This window comes from Staurois parvus, unplaced genomic scaffold (genome assembly GCF_062004578.1).
Source record: "Staurois parvus isolate SC_StPar_1 unplaced genomic scaffold, SC_StPar_1.0 ptg000108l, whole genome shotgun sequence".
Taxonomy (NCBI): Eukaryota; Metazoa; Chordata; class Amphibia; order Anura; family Ranidae; genus Staurois; species Staurois parvus.
This window is the reverse complement of record NW_028317904.1, coordinates 521,202-543,725: the sequence shown is the minus strand read 5'-3', so window position 1 is coordinate 543,725 and position 22,524 is coordinate 521,202. Positions and strand designations below refer to the sequence as shown.

Here is a 22,524-nt window from a genome sequence, read left to right as displayed (position 1 = left end):
TCAGGACAAAATGCCTGTGTTTTATATGTGAGAGATGTCACAACTATAATTTTAATTTGCCACTAGGGGTCTCTACTCCTTTGGGTCCTTGTTGGCAGCGCCTGGCACAAGCAGGCCCCTGCCGACGTACTAATCATTTTTTCTAAAGTCTGCTATACTATAAATAGTTTTATTCATATTTTATACTATTTTATATTGGTTTGAGTCACTGGTATGAAAAGTCTGGTGCCAGTCTATCACTCAGTGGTGTTTTAAGGGCATTATATTTTTTACTTTTTATCATGAAATGCTATACAGCATGGATTCTACATGCTTGCAGCCTTTTTGAAATGGGACAACAGCCTAAATGATCAAGGTGATAGACTTGGTGGCCAAACTAATAGACCCCATGCACTGTTTCATTTTATTTTCTTACGTCTTAAATATTTCTTATTTAAAAAAAACATTTAGGAACAACCTAGTAGATCAGCTAGTGCATCTGCCAACCTCAAATCAACTTGATCCTTTGGTGACCTTTGAACCAGGAAAATCAATTTGTTCTTCTCTAGCAGATAAGTGAAAATAAATATTCACATTTTAAAGAAACTATTGTGAGCTCTAAAGATGCTGTCAACTTTTTCTAACTTACTGTAGTTAGGTCTACTAAAACACCCATATGTATATACTGTGTGTATATATATATATATACGTATATACTGTGTGTGTGTGTATATATATATATATATATATATATATATATTTCTTTTTTTTTTATTTGTTCTTAAAGAACAGAAATTTTAAAATAATTTATAGGTACATATTCTGGTATCTTCAGCTCTCAACATCTGGAGATTTGAGTTGCATAGAGTTATTTGATTGTATCTACAGGCCACTGAAAGGCGTTTGGAGTTTGTGTAGGTCAAAAATGTTTACTACCAAAGCAATTTAAAACTAAGAAGTTGCAGGTTTAACTGCGTATTTATTACTTTTTATCTAAAATTTCCCTTCAGTGAACTAAATAAAATGTAAAAGTAATTTGTTCCCAGGTCCCATGTATGGCTCTCTTCAGCGTGCCTGGAAATCATTTATGACAACCACAGAGAAGCTCAGTGCACTACATGTACAAATCCAAAAGACTCTGATGACAGATGACACTGACAGAATACGCAACTGGCAAAAGGAAACCTACCGCCGCAAGATATTTGGTGGCTTCAAGGAGTCTTGTGAGGTGGAGAATGGCTTCCACAAGGCACAAAAACCATGGGCCAAGAAATTAAAGAAGGTAAGAGGCTAATGGTGGTAATGACTAGGAGTTGTAGTTTACACAAGAAAGAATAAATGTTTATTCTTGCTTTTCAACTCACAGAAAGTTTTATGGCAAGATCAACAGTTATTTTCTGTACTTGCTGAAAATGTATTTAGCCTGCAAAATGTAAACTAATGCATCTAAGGACTGGTAAGCTGCAATTTATAAAATGTGTTTAGGTTTAGATATCTTTTACAATAGGCACTGGCATAGTATGCATCAAGAGGAGGAGACTACCTTGGAAACTTCAGTTCTGATTCTCTGCACCAGGGTTGTAAAGAGAGCAGTTTTTTGCATCATCTCTGTTTATTAAAGTTTTATGATACATAGAATAAACGTGTTACAGAAAAGAAGAGAAATTAGTTGTGTTGATGATTTCAATTGCAAAACATTGAGAACAGTACATAATGTGTACACATATGCAAGATAAATAGTACAGTTGTAAAGCAGACACAATGGGAGTTATTTACTGAAACTAAAGAATGCAAAATCTGGTGCAAATCTACATAGAAATCAATCAGCTTTCGAGTTTTATTGCCAGAGCTTAGTTGAACAAGAAGTTGTTCGTTGAAGTTAGAAAAAAGAGAAAACTTCAAACTTGACACTTCAGCACTCAGAAATGGTAGAGGCATCCATCGCATAAACCATAAATCCATAAAGATGGCAGTGCAGCCTTCCTCAGATCGAAGAAATCCAACACTGCACAGAACACAAACAGTGAGGCCTAGTGCATTATCGCCAGCACTTTATTAAAGGTTATAAAAAACATGTTATATTCAAAAGCCAAGTGAGCTAAAGGTATGCACAAAGAACAAAATCAGGAGGTCCGCTTTCCACCTTCAGTTGGAGACAGGATTACAATGCCAGCTGATGTGTTTTGGGGGACTAACCCCCTTCCTCACAGCTATGGCGATAGCTCTTAGGAAGGGAGTTAGTCCCCCGAATCACTTTTTTTAAAAGTTATATAGTTAGTGACTCCTGCACTATGTAACTGACTAAGTGCTGGATAACTAAAAATGTGAAAGAGCTGCTGCATGCATCTATGTGTGTTCCCACTCTTGAATCAGATAAATAATGGAGTGTGATGCTGCATTGCTGAAACTATAATAAATACCATGCTAAAATAAGTAAATGTATAACCATCAACCCGTGTACGGAAAACTCATTTCATATGCACAGCAATGCATGGAATATAAACAGGGTGTATATTTATTTCAGGTACTTATATAGCGCCATCAATTTACGCAGCGCTTTACATATATATTGTACATTCACATCAGTCCCCAACCCTCAAGGGGTGTATAATCTAAGGTCCCTAACTCACATTCATACATACACATACTACGGCCAATTTAGACAGGATCCAATTCACCTACAAGCATGTCTTTGGAGTGTGGGAGGAAACCAGAGTACCCAGAGGAAACCCACGCATGCACAGGGAGAACATGCAAACTCCAGGCAGGTGGTGCTGTGCTTGGGATTTGAACCAACGACCCTAGTACTGCCAGGCGGAAGTGCTAACCATTTAGCCACTAAACATCAATATAAAAGCGAAAACAATACAGCTCAGTGTTCAGTGATACTATCCAAAAGAAAAGTGCCTAGTCAATAAGCTTCTAAGTGTCATAAAAATAATAATAATAGTCCTGTGTCAGGATCAATTCACCAAAGGTAAATTCCCACTGTGAAGTTCCACTTCACACACTCTGTGCCACCTCTGTACTCACAGAACTCTCACCTTAAAAAATATGTGATATAGCGTTTATATCATAATCCATCCACCTTTCAGCAATATCCCAATCCTCCTACACCTCAATACCACTAGGGACTCTCTGCTTGGATTTCCTATTGACTTCAGTCATATGTGGGGTGAGGTGCCTTTAAGGCTCTTGCCCATTCATGAAGCCATGTTTGCCTTGCCCATGTGGACAGAAGGGTGGCTGTGGTATACTTGGACAGAGGGGTGGCGGTGGACGTGGTATACTTGGACAGAGGGGTGGCGGTGGACGTGGTATACTTGGACAGAGGGGTGGCGGTGGATGTGGTATACTTGGACAGAGGGGTGGTGGTGGACGTGGTATACTTGGACAGAGGGGTGGCAGTGGACGTGGTATACTTTGATTTTGCAAAAGCGTTTGACACAGTTCTCCACATGGCTAATGTGTAAGGTAAAGTCTGCATGCTTGGAAAAATCTGTATGTAAATGAGAAGAAAACCGGCTAAAGATTGTATTCAGAGAGTAGTGGTTAATGATTCATACTCTGAATGGTCTAGTGTTGTCAGTGGTGTACCCCCAATGTTCAGTGTTGTGACCATTACTTTTTAATATATTCATAAATGATATAGGGTCTGGGATTAAAAATATAATTTCAGTCTTTGCAGATGACACCAAGCTTTGCAGTGGAATAACGTCCTTACAGGATGTCTCCAATTTACAAGCCGACCTCAATGCACTGTTTAATTGGGCAATTACATGGCAAATGAGGTTTAATGTTGATAAATTATTCATTTGGTTTTCTAGTCTGGTTACAGACATAACATCTTTTTTACATTAATAAAATCCTTTACGTGTGAAGAATGAGTATTCTCTTGTTGGAGGTGGTTCTATCGTATTTCTCAGTATTTTGTTGCGTATAGTAAGGGCTCTTCTGTATGCAACTTTGGTCAATTCGGTAATATGGTTTTGTGATGTTTATCTGTTGTTAGTACATGCCAATGCCGTTGTATAATTTTTTCTATATGTTTGTGTTGTACATTGTACTTCAGAATAATGGGTACCAGATCTTGTTGGGAATTTTCTTCCTCCACTTTCCCTGTGGTAATTAATCCATCTCTGTTATATCAGCTACTTCAATAATTTTTTCTCTTATGAACTGCTCTTTGAGGTTTTTATTGGTAAAACAATACACTAGGCGTTTGCACCCTCTCTGTGTTTTAAGCTGAAGTTAGAAGCTGATTAGTTACCATGCACAGTTGCACTAGATTCTGAGTGCTCCAGTTTTAGTAAATACACCCCAATAACTGCTAACCACAACAAATGTTGATGGAGCATTAAAAGTATATCAGTGCATGTACACAATGGGGTACAAAGTTCAAGATTATTGACATTCTCATGAAGGAGAGTCAGAGAATAAGGAACTCATAGATATATGTGAAGGAACATATAAGTAAAAAAACAACTGTGGCTACAGGGTTTAGGTAACAAACAGGTGTGTGATCCATCTTATAATAACCAAAAGGCAATGTTTTGTGATGTTTCATAGAGCTGTATAATGTCATTGGGAGGTATCTCCAAAGAGATCAAGACAATATTAATTTGGGGTGTTGATCTCAGCTATAGAGTGATCCATCTGTAGTTGAGGGTTGTTAGGATCTAGTTTGTCAATTTTCAGTGAGTAACACATCCAGGGAGACCAGATATCACAAAGTAAAGAGAGGATTTTACTTGCAGGGTGCTCCTATCACCTTCTTTCAATATTAAAGTTTTTGAATGGATGTATATATAATTTAATGTGATGTAAAAAACATTACTTGATTGATAAATGAGTTTCTATTGTTTCCTTAACCTTTCTTTCCAGTGTTAAGCAGGTGGGAACAGTAGGACTTGCACTACCCATCAAGGGAGAGCTCCTGAAACACTTCAGAAGTAACATTTAGCTTGAAGAAGCAAATATTACCTAGCTGACTAAATAACTAATCCCAAAAACACAGTAGAATGGGCCTGTACTATGCTATGCATACACACAAAAAATATTTTGACTGAAGAATCTTCACATGTACCCTTAATATAATTTTATCAGTGGTCAAGGTGTGCTCTGGTGGTCTAATGTCAGTCGGTTGGAGATGGGTTTTATAGTAGCAGGCTACTCTTCATTAATTCTATTATGCAGCAATTTTGTTGTAAACTTTCTGCAGCTTGAAAAGGCAAAGTCAGCGTATCACAAAGCATGCAAAAAGGAACATTTAGCAAGCGTCAGAGAGAACAATGGAAAGATCAACCCGGAATTATCTCTAGAGAAACAGAAGAAGCTCACAGAAGACCATGAAAAATGTAAAGAAGACAAAGACAAGGTGGGATGGAGCTAAAAATTTCACAAAAGCTGTGTGGTCCCATATACAGTATAATGTAAACCATAATCATAACACCTATGTGTCCCTCAGATAAGATTTTGTAATACCCTGTAGTCTTGACCTAGGTGATAATAGCAATATATGGACATTATGCAAAGCACACTAAACAGTTACAACCAATCAAAGGTCATTGTTCAGTGGTATGACTAAAGTTGTGAAAGTGGATTTATGAATTGTCATCTATTTTGTTTAAGATAGAATACCACTGTAAAGTGAAGGGTTAGGCACAAAAAGCAATAAAAACACATTTCCTTTATCAGCCATTGAGGGACACAGGATCCAAAATAATACCATGAATTAAATAGTGCCACCTTCACGGGGAATGGACACTAGACATACAAAACTGTGGACCAGGCCATAGCGCCTAGCACCCTTCCCACACCATCTTAGCTTTTGATTGAGAATCTTCAGGAAAATGGTTCCTCAAGTAAAACGATGGAGGAGGAAAGAGCACAAAGTGTGGTGTAGTATTTTTTGTGATTAAGACATATATGTTACAATTAATTTCTGTCATCCTGAAAATGTATTCACAGTCATATAGTTGCCTTGAAACCAACAACTTGAAACGAATTGTCAGCGACTATCATTTAGCTTGTGGAGAATATTTCTGTCTCCAGACAGACCTTTGGATGAGTTGCTCTCTAGACTGTTGGAAAGCTCTTGGAATAAATAGACATATGTCAGTAGAGGTTTGGATAGTGTACAAGAATTTCCATGTTCACTTGGGAGGGTGTGTCTGAGGCACTTCTAATTTAACGTTAAGAAAAAAAGATGTGTTCTAGGGCAGCAATGTTGTTTTAAAGTTTGGCTCTTAGAACTGTTTTAAATGGTCATTAAAGGGTAAAGGTGTTTCCAATACAGCCATAGTGCGACATTTCACTGTGCTTCTTCAAAACACATCTTCATTCCACAACCTTAAATTGGGAGCTTTCAGAAATACAGAACTGGGTGCATTGTCCTGTAGGGGACCATTTTTGGTTTGAAACTGCAATTTTTTACAGCCTCAGGCTTTCATCGCTATGAAGACTTCACATGGTCATCCTTGTTCATCACAAGAAAAATGTTCTCCATTGTCTGGATGTTATCCGCACCTCTTGGATCTTAGTTCTAGAACTACTCCTAGGATGTTCAATGCCCTATTTGTTCTTCCAGAGGGCCCTGAGAAAGATACTCTAGCTTTCAGTTCTACCATTTCACAAAGAATCTGTCAAAATATTGTTCATGGGTACACCATGAAGGTTCCCCCTTTTCTTGTAAGGGCTTACTCCACTAGTGCAGTGAGCGCCTCCTAAGTTTTTGATATCGGGCTTGTTTCTCAGGTCTATAAAGCTACAACCTGGTTTTTCTGTTCACACTTTTGCTAAGTTTTATCAAGTGGATGTTTCAGCTTCTGCTAATGCCAGTTTTGGCTGCTAGTTTTGCAAGCAGTCCTCTAAATAGTTTTCTCATACATTTGGTTTAGGTGGAGTGTGTGCTCTTTTTTTTGTTGGGGTTGCCTGCCCGTTTTGGGCATCCAATTTATTATACTAGATTATTTGTCCCTGTTTAAATGATAGAGGAAATGGGAATCTTGTTCTTAATGGAAAATCCCTTTTTCAAAGTTTGTCAAGGGACATATGTCCCTTCCCTCATGGGTTACAGCTATTGTTATTGTACTGTTTGCTACAACTGAAGCATGACTAGTGTGGGAGGTTTCTGTAGATCCCAGTTTTATTTTTCAGGTGTCCATTTATCCAAAAGTAGAGCTATTTAACCCGTAGTATTGTATCAGATCCTGTGTTTCTAAATGGACTCAAAAAAGGTATAGCCACCCTGACAGCATTTGAAGCACTGTGTAGATCTTGTAACAAATGCTCAGGTTTTATCTCAGCACTTCACTCCATATTGCTGTCAAAATCCACTAAAGAACATTGTATGATCAAATGTGAAAGTGATCTGACTGAGGAATTAGAACTTGATGATTGGAAGATAGCAGGACATGCTTGCAGATCATATATTATCACATCTATAATAGAAGCCAACTATAAAGCTCTATTTAGATGGTATATGGTAATGAAGAGATTGGCCTCTTATGTCCCTGGAGCCTCAGCTATGTGTTTCAAGGGTGGGCCTGCCCAAAAGTCCAAAGATTTTGGATCAGTGTGCATAATTGTATTTACTTATTAACAGGAACAAATCTTAAAAATACGGTACCTAATAACATGCCTTATTGGGCTGCCCAGTATTGAAGTTTCTAAGATACGTACAAAGGCTGATCTCCTTTGTATTTATAGCTGCACACATTGGTATAGCTAAGGATTGGAAGTCTTCTACTATTCCTTTTGATATGGTCAAGTCTAAACTATCCTGGATAATGAGAAACTCACTACTATCTTCAACGATAAGATGACCTGGACCTTGAATCAAATATGTATCTTACAGGAAACACCTAGTGCCCACATCTGACCCTTGTGACGATTTATAATGTATAATGGTAGCAAATTCCATCTTCTCTATTCTCTTCTTACATTTTACCCACCCCCTTTTTTATGTGAACTGTACATTCACCCCCAGACTAATCCAGTAGGACACCATGCTGGATGATGGGGAGTGCTTTCTTTTGTCTTTTTTTTTTGCCAGTTGTCCTTGCCAATTTATAGTGATGTCTTCCAAGACAGAAACCACTCCAAGTCCTGTGCTTTTTTTTTTCTGGGGGCTGCCCCTGGTCCCAACTCCATCATACCAGGGAATGGTAGGGACTGGAAAGTGATCTCCACAATTAAACTCAGATCCCTGACCATAAGATTTTATATAGCTAGCAACCTTGTTGTTTTTGGTTAAACAGTTTTAATTTGGTAAATGCAATACTGTATGGTTTCTGTAAGAGCTTGTACTTTTATACATAGTATACATACCTTAAAAATTATAATAAAAACTAATGAAAAAGAAAATAGATAAGGGTAGGACCTTAGATGGACCTGAAGAAAATATCCTGTGTCTGTATATACCTTTGTTTGCTTTTTGGCAATTCTAGTTATGGCTTGCAACACATTACAATGCATGCTGGACTTTCATATACACATTTATTGAACTTTATTATCTTCATTATAACTGGTGTAGGTGAAGCAGAGGTACGAGAAAGCCTTGCAAGAACTCAATAAATATAATCCTAAGTATATGGAAGAGATGGAAACTGTGTTTGACCAAAGCCAGCAGCTGGAGCAGAAGAAAATACTCTTCCTCAAACAAGAACTGCTATCAATACACAAACACCTTGACATTACCAATAACGAGAGGTAAGCTGTCAGAAAGTGGGAGTGGTACAGGCAGAGAAAGGGCTGGTTACATTTGGTATCTAAATTAGAAGCTAAATGACCTGTGGTTCAGCTTCACACACAATGCCAAACTAATTATTTGTTTCTTCCCTAGGCCAGCCATTTTGTGCCACCTATCCTACCCTACCGCCTTCCACAAACACACACTTAGCACCAAAACAAATTTACTAAGACTTCCAAAATAGTAACTATAGTAAGATTATATGTCATAGTTGCAGAGGTTTATTCAAAATGAAATGGACATAGTGAGAACCAGTAAGGCCCCATTCACACTCGGAAATGGGGCCAATACCCTTTACATGGAGGAGACCCAGTGATTAGCTGCTGGCAGCAGCCCCCTTTGAAAGTTAAAGGAGGTTGATAGCTCCTGCAGTTAATTATGCCTACTCACCTGTACTGTATATATATTAATAAGGAGTGCAGCGCTATAAGAAAATCACAATAAATATGCAGACATCATTAGTTGTACAGTGCATTAGGTGACTTGAAGTGACTTGAGGTATTCTTGTGTAACTATATCCTCCTACGGGTGAAGTGCTTTGATATTACGTGCGGAAAGAATGCGCACTCACCAGGACGTACAATTTAATGAGCGTTTAAAGTATATATCCTGATGTCATCTGCCGGTCCAGAGAGTGATTAGAATGCAGTGAGTTTCCTCTTACGGTCCTAGATATGAGCAATAGGATATCAGGGTGGTCCGGGGCTTCCCTGAGATGGTAGCTCGGGTACTGCTTCCTGGCTGTTATAGATGATCCCTCTCCAGTGGTCAGGTGGATGGCTGCAAATTAATACTCCACAAGGGAGTCAAAGCAGAGACATCTCCATAGTGTAGTATATTAAATTTAAATTTATTGGAGCATATGCAAATATTCACTTGTAATACACGAGTACAGTGCAGTAAGGTAATGTGGATTAACCGTCCCATGTATAAGATGGCCGCCGGATCTCCACGATGCTCCGGCGGCGTGACTGGCTCCTCCTACGCGTTTCGTGCACACGCACGTCGTCTGGGGGGAATTGCCAATAACGCTGAGCCGTGTGACGCCAATTTATATGCTGGGCGCATGTGTGTTTGGAACATGCCATTTTACAGGAGACCAAATCTCGTGCGCCGGAGCGACCATGCAGGCGCCATTTTCTTTAGGTCTTTTGTGTCTGAATATTATACATTGGCAGTTTTCAATGTTAGGATATATGAGTCATAGTAGAAGTGACTTATTCTCCTGCGCCAATGTAAAAAAGAGTGCGCTATTCTCTTTGTATAATGATGATATCAGATCTATCTATGTATATTATTTATGTAAAAATCGGGAATATTTCATAATAAAATAATATGAGTTTAGATGAAATAATTAAACAATCCGCTACTAAACTAGATATTGTCTAAAAAAATACATATACAGTAGGTTTCCAATAAAATGACGATAGCATATAAATTGTGCATGATGAAAATTAAAATCACGTAAAAAGATATATAAATAGTATATATTCAAATAACATAATAAGTTGATAACAACATTATTCATGGTTATTTAAAATTTATAGATATGTATATTAATAAAATTATTTAACAATTTAAACACACTTTGATGATATCATGATATAGTCAATCAGTAGTGAAAAAAGGAGCACATAAAAAACTAAATTATGATTGTATTCTAAAATACATGGTAGTACCTATCTGGACAGGATATGATATATATATATATATATATATATATATATATATATATATATATATGTGTGCTTTTGGGTTTAGATATGTGACAATAGAAATTATTTAAAGTTTGTAATCTATTTCTTAAGTAGCATGTTTGAAGTTGGCATGACCAGTAACCGACTTTGTTGTATTTCCAGCATTATGGCTGTCTATGGTGACTTGAATCAGGCCATTATGACTGTCAGTGACCAGGAAGATTTGAAGTGGTGGAGGAACAGGCATGGCCCTGGAATGTTAATGAATTGGCCTCAAATAGAGGTAAGCTGTAATGATTTAGGGCTAGATGGTCATTTTTGTATTGTGTTACTGCAAACATTGATATTGCTACCACTGTCTCCCTATGTATTTCAGGCTGCCCAAAAAAAGGGAGCTTATATGAGCTGCTAAATAGATTTCAGTGATTTTCATTGAAACCTATATATACACAAATATAAAAAAGTAATGGTGATAACTCATTTGTGAGGCCACCCATCATAATCACTGGAACGTATTGAAGTGGGTTGCAGACTTAAGTTTTTATCTACAGATGTTTGAATTATGCATAACAAAGCTCTTTAGGTTTTAGGGTGCCCAAAGGTAAGCAGACACCCTTGAAGTCGTCTACCAAATATGTACTGTATATGGAGAAACTGCAACATTTAAAGTGAACACATGTTCACTTTAAAGCTCTCTTTACAGTTTAGTAGAAGACAAATTTGTGAAGCAAGGGAGCAGAGAAGGTAAACATTATATTCAGTTCTTCCAGAAATTAACGTTTTTATGTATTTTTGACAGCCTGTCCTAGTTCCAGCCAAGTTTAGTCTTTAATGCTGCTTTCCAGTCACTACACCTGCAGATTATCTTATGTAAAAGCTAGGTATAATGCACTAAATACCAACTACTGCCAAAAAGTTGTTTTTTTTTTATATATGTATTATAGTCCAGCATTTTACATGAAAATATCATAACATTTTATACAAAACTCGGTTTACAAAATTAACCAAGACAAATTAACTACTCTTTCCAATAAGATAGAATGCTGGAAATTCGTGCCTGTATTTGACTCAAAAACTATTAAAATAATTATCCATTTCCTTATTTAGTTACGTGCCAAAAGCCTATAGTATTCCAGCAATAAAAATCTTGAAATCTGTTATGCAATATTGTTAACTTTTGGTATATTTATAGCAACCCATCTTTTCAGCAAACCCTGAAGCATAGTTAAGATTACCAAGATTATAACATTTCCTTTTTTCTTTTGAGTGGTGGGTAAAAAACATGGTCATTTCAGGGGTTAACATTATGTGCCTCCCAGCCATATCATCTACTCATACCACAACTTTATTCCGACACTGTTTTGCCAATCTACAACTAAATAACATATGATTCTGGTTTGGATTAGCACTTCAAAAGGTGAGTATTGCTGTCCACTTTCCACTCATAATATATATGTTACAGTGGAAATAAAAGCCCTGTTTACCAATTGCAAGAATACTTTAAAGTTCACTTCCCAGAATTGTTTTATACACCTTTTTTTAATCTTTTTCCCAAGTTAAATACAACTTTTTATTGTAATGTCCCCTTACTTTTTTATGGTTAGCATTAGATATTAATTGATATAAACATCTAATAGGAAGCTTTTCCCATAGTCCCATCATTGTCTGGAAGATTTTCCAGTACTAAACTCAATTTGCAATAGGTGTCCCAGCAATCAAATTTTATCTACTCTAAATAATCTATTACTACATATACTGCATAGCTTTTTTGTTATACCCACAATCTCCCTTGAATCTTTATTTCCAATAGCTTATTATTGAAGTTTTAAGTACAAAAAGATAAAGTCACAGAGATTGCATTAGCATAGGTAGTAGGTGCAGCACTATTGAAGAAAACAGCAGTTCTTGTAAACAGCAGATGAAGTCAAAGGAGATTACTAGACTAAAGATGGATACATATGGATCAAAATTCGGCTGGTTCAGCAATTGTGTGTAGCCCTCCCTGTTCTACAGAAGTGGATTATTTTGTGGATGGAGGAATCTGGCTGAATGAAAAAAAAATGAGCAGTGTGTACGTAGCTTGAGAATAAACTTACAGCCAATATTGTTGCTGAGTATCAAGTGATTTCATCATGGGGGTGTAGGAAGAGGGAAGTAGGGAGAAGTACTGGGGTCAAGGCATGATAGAAGGCAGGGAGGGGGATTGAAGGGTACTAAAACAAGGGAATCAACGAATGAAACAAGAAGTTGCAGTTGGCAAGGAAAGGCAAAGTCCATATATGTCATCATTCTTATAGTATACAATCTGGGTTGTTCGACCATATGGACTAAGATAGAGCACATTTTTTTTGTATAATTTTCTAGAAGCCAGTAATTTTCAATTTCACATTGGTGGTTTAGATCTCTAAGAGTGACAACTTGACTGGGCTATGTAATAATCTGCTAAACTGCTAATTGCTAAAAGTAGGTGGATGACTATGAATATGGAGTTGGGGGTAGTTGTTCAATATCTAAATGTAGTAATGCAAGGGCTGGGTCAGGCGATGTCTGCATACCTATTTTATTAGAGGCTAGGGAGAATACACAATTCCATTGGAGTGAAACAATGAAGTTTCTCCACATAGCCGACAACACTTAGAAAATTGTGTTGGGAAAAATTTAGATAACTCATAAGGGGTGAAGTGCCAACAATGGAGTTTTTTAAATGGCATGATGTTTCCTTTTTATGAAGGAATTTCCAATGGTTCCAGTGAATGAAAGGGGCAGGCCAGAGACAGTAAGGCTGGGGAGTATGGTGGATCTCCTGCAATCATAAAATTAGGCAGATTCTATCTGACTTGCTGCAGCTTCTAATGCACACTGTGAGACGTGGAATGCAGTGAAATTAGAGTGAGCATTTTCAGTACAAGAAAGAAGCCTGCAAAACTGTGCAGGACTGAAGGTTAGGTTGAAGTTCAGCTTTATGAGTCACAGACTTGGAAAAATGATGCAGCAGTGACATCAGAACTTGTGATCTCCATATATGTCCTTGGTCAGAAACTCAAAGTATGAAAGCCATTGGATCAGGATGACAGCTCCCAGTAAAATCAGTTCCTATATCTCTGTTATTATGGATTTCCAGAGAAAATTTCTCCTCCTGAAGCACGACATAGTACTTGCAATACACTGAATGTCTCGAGACTTGAACACTTTATTAGAAGTTGGCAGAGAAGTAAACGCTGCGTTTTTCCCAAAAACAAGAAAAGCCAGTGCCATAATTCTTAAAATACAAGAAGAGGGACAGTGGACCAGGGATCATTCCTGCCATTTTGACCATAACTAAAGCTAACCCCCATAGCACTCTGTGTGTAACAACACTAGTCCTAAATATCTTAGGCCAGATATGAATAGGAGGGAAATACAATGTATATCAACCTCCAATTTTTATAAAATATATATTTTCATCACAAGAACATAACAATTTGTTTCACTGCAGGAGTGGAATCCAGACATTGAGCAACAGATAGTGAAAAAGAAGAAAGTGAAAGAGGATAATGTGAAATTACACAGTGTGACCCCTACTGAGACCAGGTGAGACAAATCTGATAATAGGTGTCTCTTCTAGACAATAGGATGATGTTTTAAAACTAAGGTTCAAACTTGTTCTCAATTAAGCAATGTCAAATCCTTAGCAAGAAAGCACCCAAAAGTGATATTTCTGACTTTGGTAAGTGCTGGATAGTTGAACTACCTGGCCATATCAGTGGCCGTTACAAGATGATCCCACTCTGCTTGCTGAGAGCAAAAACACACAGAACACCCTCATATACAGGAGCAAATTCAAGAATCATGTCAGTGAAATCTTGTTTTTGTAGTATCCAGGACATATGAGAAGTCAGGGGCTGACCCAGACCACCAGAATTTGTCACATCTGGTTGGATTGATTCTTTAATATAGTAATGCATACATAAGCTACTGTCCTGACTGACTGTAATTAGGCACCCAAGTCGGTGTGTACAGATCATGCAAGCTCTTGGACAAAGGCAGCCTGTCTTTGATGGAGTGATTTTCTTTCCTGTAACCCTGGGTTTCAGGAAAGAACATTGACTGAATCCCCCATTAACAAAGTCAGTGGGAGGTGGTGGGGCGAGGGAAGCAGTCCACACTGAGAGAATGCAGCGATTACTGCTAGCAGCTATAATAGCTGTCAGCAATAATCACATGTACAATCCAACAGGCTGCTTGTACCCAAGTTGATCGATTGATCAACTTGGGTACATTCAGCCTGCCCATACATGGTTCGTATCTCAGCCAGTCCCTGCTGAACCGGTAACGATTCAAACCATCTATGGCTGGCTTTAGTCCAAGCACCTGCATCATCTTTACATACCTACTTTGGTTCCAACTTACAGTTCAGGAAGGTATCCCTTATCCTGTGGTTATTGCTTTACAAGCCGTAATGAAGGGGGAGTGTTGAGCACCCAAGATGCGTTGGATTTTTTTTGCAGAATAAAATATTTTATGGATTGTACAAATTAGTGTGGCACTCCAAGTTTTTCAATCTTTTTTGTAAACTCCTCCAAGGATCCAGCAGGACATCATAGTGGTTGGTAAGCAGTTTCCAAGACCACACATTAATTTTTATATATATATATATATATATATATATATATATATATATATATATATATATATATATTACAACAAATCACCACAAAGTTCAATGCTCCTATACCACCAAAAGACAGTAACGAGTAAATCAAGGACTCAGCAATCTCACGAATCAGGTGGTTAGAAAGAAGTCACAGCACTGGCCACTTGCGCTCGCACTCTACACTCAAGGGGGTTGGTAGCTTTATTAAACCACTATATCACCAAAGGTGAAGTTTTCTTTTAATATCAAATTGTTCTGATGGTATCCTAAAAGACATTCAGTTGCTTAGATCTCATCATTTGTCACCCAACATTGCAACCAGAGAAGTAACATCATAAACCCCATCATACAGGTACCTATAACATGAACTCTATGATTGGTTTACAGTATGAATCGACCACCAGTAAATGTGCCAGGGGTCCGCGTTCGAGCTGTGTATGATTATTCTGGACAGGAATCTGATGAGCTCAGCTTTAAATCAGGTAAGAACTTCAACCTAGTAGTTTTTAACCTTGACAATGTCAGACCTCTATTTTTCTGTACTGCAGATAATTGTTTATCAATGTAATTAACATGCTGCCTGCAAATGAAAGTAAAAGAACAAACAGGCCATTAATACCTATCCCAGCTGTTCTTGAAAATGGCGCGTGTTCAGGCTGCTGGAAGACTACAACACTCTAAGCATACAGTAAGCATAAGTCACATGGGCCTTGATTCACTGAGATGTGAGTGTATTAGCAGAGACTGACCATTCAGGCAGACTCCGGTCAATCAATCAGTGGTCTGACCAGCGTCTAGCAAGCTCATTAATGAGCGTCTACTGACTACTTTGCCATTAGTGAATGTGGTATCCCGTCTGGCACATTTTTAGGTGCAATACCGGATATATTCGCTAGATGGCGCACAAGCGCGGGCTTTATTAACATTGGCGTTTTTCTGATAGAAAATTCTAATACAGCTGTACTATTACATTCTGAAAATTCTCTTTTGCTATTTTTTTTTTTTGGCTGTTTCTCCAAAATGATCAGGAAAGTATTGCATTTACTAATGAATGTCATACATTTTATTTTCAAATTTTTCACACTTATATCTCAAATAATTTATATACTTCTAATTTCCCAATATAGTTATATATCTTCATTCTCTTTAATCACATAACTATTCTATGTTAAAGACAAGTGCAGCGCTATAAATGCATGTGATCAATAATGAACGCATGTAAAAACCAAAAAGTGCAAAGAATTGCAATAATGATGTAAACTGGTAAATCGTGCTAAAATAAGTTCATAGAATCATTCCTGAATAATGGAATGTCCTTCGTGTGAGAGTACCAACTCAGAGAGTGCCTATGAATGGCACGTGTGGTCTCTCCGTGACGGACAGTAGTGCATGAACTCGTGAAAGGTAAACCACCCTTGGGACTGGTCTACACTCACCAGAAAAAAAGTATTAATGTGCATGGGTTATACACATCGCACATCTGGGGGTGCAGCGGTATGCTGGCAGCTATGGGTTAGTCATCCAGCTCCATCCATCCATCCCTCAGGGTGGGTGCCCAAATGGTCCTGGGGAGGAATTAGCTCAGCCACAGGAGCCAGAAAGGTGCTCAATAGTGTAGTACACTGTCACAGGGGTGGATGACCTTTCACGAGTTCATGCACTACTGTTCGTGGTTATATTTATCTTGTGTAATACCATTTTACTAGTCTATATCATTTGACCAGCGCTCGCTTTATCATTTTTAAACAATGTAACTATTCTACATTATAGCTCAAACTGTGTTTCCCACAGTGGTTTAGTGGTTAGAGCTCAGAACTTACAGCACTTGGGTCATGGGTTCTAATCCCAGTCTTGGCAACATCCCAAAAAAATGGAGATCAATTTTCTGGGTTGTGGCAGGAATATTGATCAATCAATTATGATTTTGCCTAATGACTAGAAAGTGGATGAATGTTACTTGCGTACTGTTCTTCTGCCAATTAGGTCATGTGCAAGTTTCATGCCGTGTATATTTCATTGTAACTTTTTTCTCTTTTAAATCTGTCTCCTTATACAACTTGACCCCCTCCCCCACCCCATCATCACCTGTCCCATATGCAAATCTATGGATCACCGCCCCACTCTTTAACTATCAATTTACTGATCAAGTGAATGTGTCTCATTTTCTATCAGTTACAGCTCAGATCTCACATTATTATACAATTGCTGATTGTATCTCACCACTAGTCTGATTGAATTCACAATTCCTGGTCAGTCCTGTTCCCTGACCTCTAATAACCTTTAGGGCCAGTTCACACTACATGTGTTTCAGTTGCTTTTTTAGCATCACAAACGCACAGAAAGAAGGTTATATGGTTGTCAATGTCATAGTTCACATCAGCGCTGCATTGTTTCTGCACAGAACTGTACTGGAACACATTGAAACGTCCTTGAATGTACTAAAACGCACATGTCCCTAACTACATTGAATACAAAGAAAATAGAAAAAAATAAGTGGAAGGGATACAAAAATGCAATGTAAACATGTCCAAAACGCATCCAAAATGTACTGGAACACACTAAACATGCATGCCAAAAGGGCATGAAAAAAACCCATCAGGAACACATCTAGACTGTTTCTATAGTGTGAACCAGCCCTTAGGACTTGTTTACACCATTGGTGGTGCAGAAACGCATGCAAGAACACACATTTTCCAGCACAGCAAAGAAATGCAATGCCCTATGTAGATGTGCGCAGGTACCATGATGAAAACGTTGTTGCACCTACACACGTCTATTAAAAACAGCCCCATTCACAGCCACAAATACGCATGGCACCACACTACTGTGCGGTTAGGTGCGACACACTTGGAAAATAACATAAAAATAAGCCAACATGGCTAAAACATATCTTGAAAATATGGGGACTCTGATATCCGGCGACAGTCCGTTCACGAACGAGAAGCAATTCTGCACCCTAAAACCAACATAGAGGAAAGGGATGGTCAAATTGCTGTGCTGCTTCCAAACCACCTCTGGCATGCCAGGGTCATTATGCAGGTCCTCGATGCCAGTTCTTGCCTGCGGCCACAAAATATCCACTGGCCACAAGTGAAGGTGAGTGGAGGACGTGAAGGTGGATTTCTACCAGCTTCAACCGCAAGCAGTACCACTCCTGAAAAATGAGAGCAAATAATCATTGACACGTCATCATGACAGTCAATTCTCAGTGCAGGCTATCTAGAGTGTCTTTCCTTTTTAACCATTTCAAGAGTTCAAGGAAACATTCTTGGAGCATCTACTGTGTTTGGAAAGGCCAAAGGTCCCCCCCTCCCCCAGGCACACTAATGCTTATGCAGGCCATAGACGGGGAGAAAAACAGCCGATTTTTCTTTTAAAAAATGAAAAATCGGTTGTTCAAGCGGCCAACGTTACCAGCAATGGTAAAAAAAAAAAATCGGCCGATTTTCATCCCGTCTACAGCCGGCAAAAAGTGTCCCTGCAGAGAGCTCCGCTATTTCTTTGACAGTTCTTTGACATTTATAGCGGTTGCAACAATGTATTTGTATCCATTTCGGATACAGATGTTTTTATTCGGAAACAAATAGATACAATGTTGCAACCGCTGTAAATGTCAAGGAACTGTCAAAGAAATAGCGGAGCTCTCTGCAGGGACACTTTTTGCCATACTGGAATTCCTCTCATTTTTCATCCTTCTTCTTCCTCTTCTTCTTCCTCTTCTTCTTCATCATCATCCTCTTCTTCCTCTTCATCATCTTCTTCTTCTTCTTCATCATCATCATCCTCTTCTTCATCATCTTCATCATCATCATCCTCTTCTTCTTTTTCTTCTTTTTGTCTTCCTCTTGCAGGTCACTGCTCATGTGCAGATTTTTTATCAGTAAAAAAATCGGCCGATTTGCCCATCATTGCCGCGAAAATCGGCCGATCGGCAAATTCGGCCGTTTTTTTCCAACTTTACCGAAAAAAAAAATCTGCCAAAATACCGAAAAACGGCCGAACAAATAGCCCACTAACGATCCGAAAATCGGCCGATTTTATTTTCGGCCGAAAAATCGGCCGATTTTCGACCCATCTATGGCCTGCATAAGATATGGTGTGGCCCTAGGGTCAATGTGTGTTTAGAATACTTCCAAAATGCACATACAAAAACACTACATCCAAATGCATGTTGCATTTCTATAGCATGTTAAACAGAAGAATAACGCACTTCCATAATGTTAACATGCGCAAGTAAAAATAGACAAAATCCACATCCTTTTATTCTGGCTTCACATACATGCATTGTGGTATAACACCGCACTCCTGGGCAAATCACATGCAATTTGTGTGCGTTGCAATTAGAGACAAACATTTTGTACACCTCAAATTGCACCGCATCCGGGCCAAAAATGTGCAGGACCCTTTTTCAGGGTATGCACATGGGTGTGAATAGGCATGCCATCCAATTTGGCAAATCGCAATACGCTTTGTGTACCAATATTGGTGTGTTGGTAACTTCACCTAGAAAGCCGCAGCAGGTGGCATGAAGGGGTTGCGGTTGTGATGCGGTGCAGCGCTTGCACAGAAAACACTGCAAATTTCACATCGCATCTGTGTGACACCAGAATGTGCCAATATGTGGCTTGACAAAGCACAGTGGTCAGTGCAGATTATTTTCAATCCATGTTTTTTTACACTTTTCATTCACTGGTTTAACTCAGGTGATCATTAATCACAATTATCTCCGGAGATCACATGCAGCCCCTCAACCATCTACACATATCTCTGGAAATCTATACAGATCTCCTTGAAAAAATGTCTCCTCTCCTCTTCGGAAAACAATTGTCCTCCACCTCATAAACAGGGGGACAGAGAAGACTTCTCCTTGATAACTAAAATCAGATGAATTATCTGTGCTTAATAAACATACACCAATACTGCAAATGCATTGTACTGTCCAAGGCATTGCACACTAACGCATTGCACACTAGAAATGTCAAATGCGTTAGTGTGTACAGTGCATGAGTGTAAAATGCTTTAGTGCACACTGCAGTGTACAACGCATTGCACACTGTAATACTCTGTACAAAGTAATACCGTGTACACCCACACATTGTAGACTGTAATGCACTGTACACTGTCATGCAGGATGGAGCTACGCATTGCACACTGTGATACCGTGTACACCCACACATTGTAGACTGTAATGCACTGTACACTGTCATGCAGGCTGGAGCTACGCATTGCACACTGTGATACGCTGTCCACTGTCATGCAGAATCCAGCAACGCATTGCACACTGTTATACCATGTACACCAACACATTGTAGAATGTAATGCATTATACGCAGTATACATGTCCAGATATTCAAAGATTAGCCATGAAGGCCTAGCTGGTTACCTATTTGGCGACCGCAGATAGCCGAATAACGCTACACTGCATCCAGGCAGCTCTGGGAGGGTGTCATATGACATCCTGGCAGAACGCGCTCTCCGTGATTGCTGTGTCCTAAGGACACAGCTGATCACGTGATGTGGTAAAGACCAATCACAGCGGCTTTTTACCATGTGATCAGCCATGTCCAATGACACGCTGATCACCGGGAAATGCATTTGCCGGGTCTTGGCTGCACTTTCATCACGCTGTCAGAATGTGTGGAAAGTACTGCCGAGAACCAGCAGTTATCAAAGCAGGGGTCGGCCCCGATGATCAGTGCCCACCAGTGCCACCCAACAGTTCCGCCCACCTGTGGCCAGCAGTGCCGCCTCATCAACGCACATCAGTGTTGCTAAATTACCAGTTTACCAAATGTTATAATATAAACAGACTTTTATTCATTATGAGCTATTTTGTGGTTTATCGAGCAAAAAGTGAAACTCACAGCAGCAAGTCAATACCACCCAAAGAAAGCTCTATTTGTCTGAAAAAACTGATACAAATTTAAGATGGGTACAATGTGGCATGACCGCACAATTGTCATTCAAAGGGTAACAGTGCAGAAAGATGAAAATTGGCCAGGACAGGAAGGGGGGTATGAGTACCCAGTAGGCAAGTGGTTAATATAATTGACCCATCAATACCCAGGAGCTAATGTACAGATAAGTAGCATGTGCACCAAGTGAGATTCTGCTAGGCCCCACCCACAAAATTACAATTACTTGTCCCTCACATGTTCTAAACATATTTGCAATGGCCACAGTTACTTTACATATAAGGATCATCTCCTCAGTTGAGAACTGTGCTCTCGCCATGTCCAAATGCCAATAAAGTTATCAAAATTTTCAACCAACACAAAACCTCCAACCACTTCTCATCCACTTACACTCCCCACAACCACTTCCGGGTGCGCGCGCACCAGATGACGGACTTCCAGGAGGATAGCTGCTCGTGCGCCATGGGGGACACCTGTTTGGCGTTTATTTGTGCACGATCGCGCATATCTATGCACGATCGCTCATTTCTATGCACGGCTATGATAGCTTTCGCGAATGTGTGTTTTAGTGATTTTTTTCTTTTTAAACCTTGGCTAATATATATTTGTTGCCAAAGGCCAAAAATCAACATACAGTGGGGACTATTTTATTACTGTAAATCAAATTGTAGAAAACCTGTAGCTGGCTGCACAGTGAATGTGACATATTCATTAGTACATAACAATATTGTGGTGCAAGCAGGTTTTTTATTTTTTTGTTTGGTTTTGAAAAAGCCAGTTTGCACCCACTTGCATATTCACGCTCTTACAAGCTACATTTGAGCAGATTATATAAGTATACAAAGTAACTATTAAGGTTGTTCATATATTGAACATAAAATAAACACAAAAACATCGGTGAAACATTTATTGATCAAATATATCTTCATTTATTTGGTCAGCAGGAACAAGTAGGTACAGTCAATATCTTGGCGAGTCACAAAAATAGGATTGATGTGGCAAAAAGAAAACACTCCTGCTCATAAGAGCTTACAATCTAAAGATACTTCTAATGAACTGTGTGTGCTCAGGTTATAGCAGGAAACAAAGGGGAAGATGAATCAAGTAACATTTTCGTGCACATAAGGTTTACTTACACAATCATTTAGTATAAAGATCCATTCACAAAAAAAGTCTACACATCAAAATATAAAGAAAACAAGACATATGTGAAAAACCCCTCCCACCTCTACAAATCCCCTACACATACATTTGTCAGCAGGTTTGTAAGAAAAATGCATTTGAGTCTAAATAAGCAAGCAAAATTAAAACAAGAGCAGATTTTAAACAAAACGATTGACATGTGTGAGGCTTTCAATGCAAAGAGAAAAAAACACAATCATTGTGCAATAACACACAAACACACTTTACAAGGCCAAAAATACGCAAACATTTCCAGCCCACTTCCAAACACAGCCTGAGTGGTGTCTGGGGCAATTCAGCACAAAATCTCTTCCTCCCCCAAACCACTACAAGCAAGGACTTAGTCACAAACCACCCGGCCTAGTA

At 38.8% G+C, this 22,524-nt stretch overlaps 1 protein-coding gene across 1 annotated transcript in view; it reads left to right on the top strand.

Annotated features, from left to right (window-relative positions):
- The window catches only part of LOC149467478 (protein kinase C and casein kinase substrate in neurons protein 1-like), a 110,094-nt gene that overhangs the window by 60,682 nt on the left and 26,888 nt on the right, over window positions 1–22,524 (top strand). Inside the window, exons 4-9 of the mRNA XM_089671588.1 lie at window positions 1,026–1,261; window positions 5,201–5,356; window positions 8,516–8,691; window positions 10,591–10,711; window positions 13,904–13,998; window positions 15,449–15,543. Of these exons, the coding sequence (XP_089527714.1) occupies window positions 1,026–1,261; window positions 5,201–5,356; window positions 8,516–8,691; window positions 10,591–10,711; window positions 13,904–13,998; window positions 15,449–15,543 (879 nt within the window). The remainder of the gene's footprint in view (window positions 1–1,025; window positions 1,262–5,200; window positions 5,357–8,515; window positions 8,692–10,590; window positions 10,712–13,903; window positions 13,999–15,448; window positions 15,544–22,524) is intronic.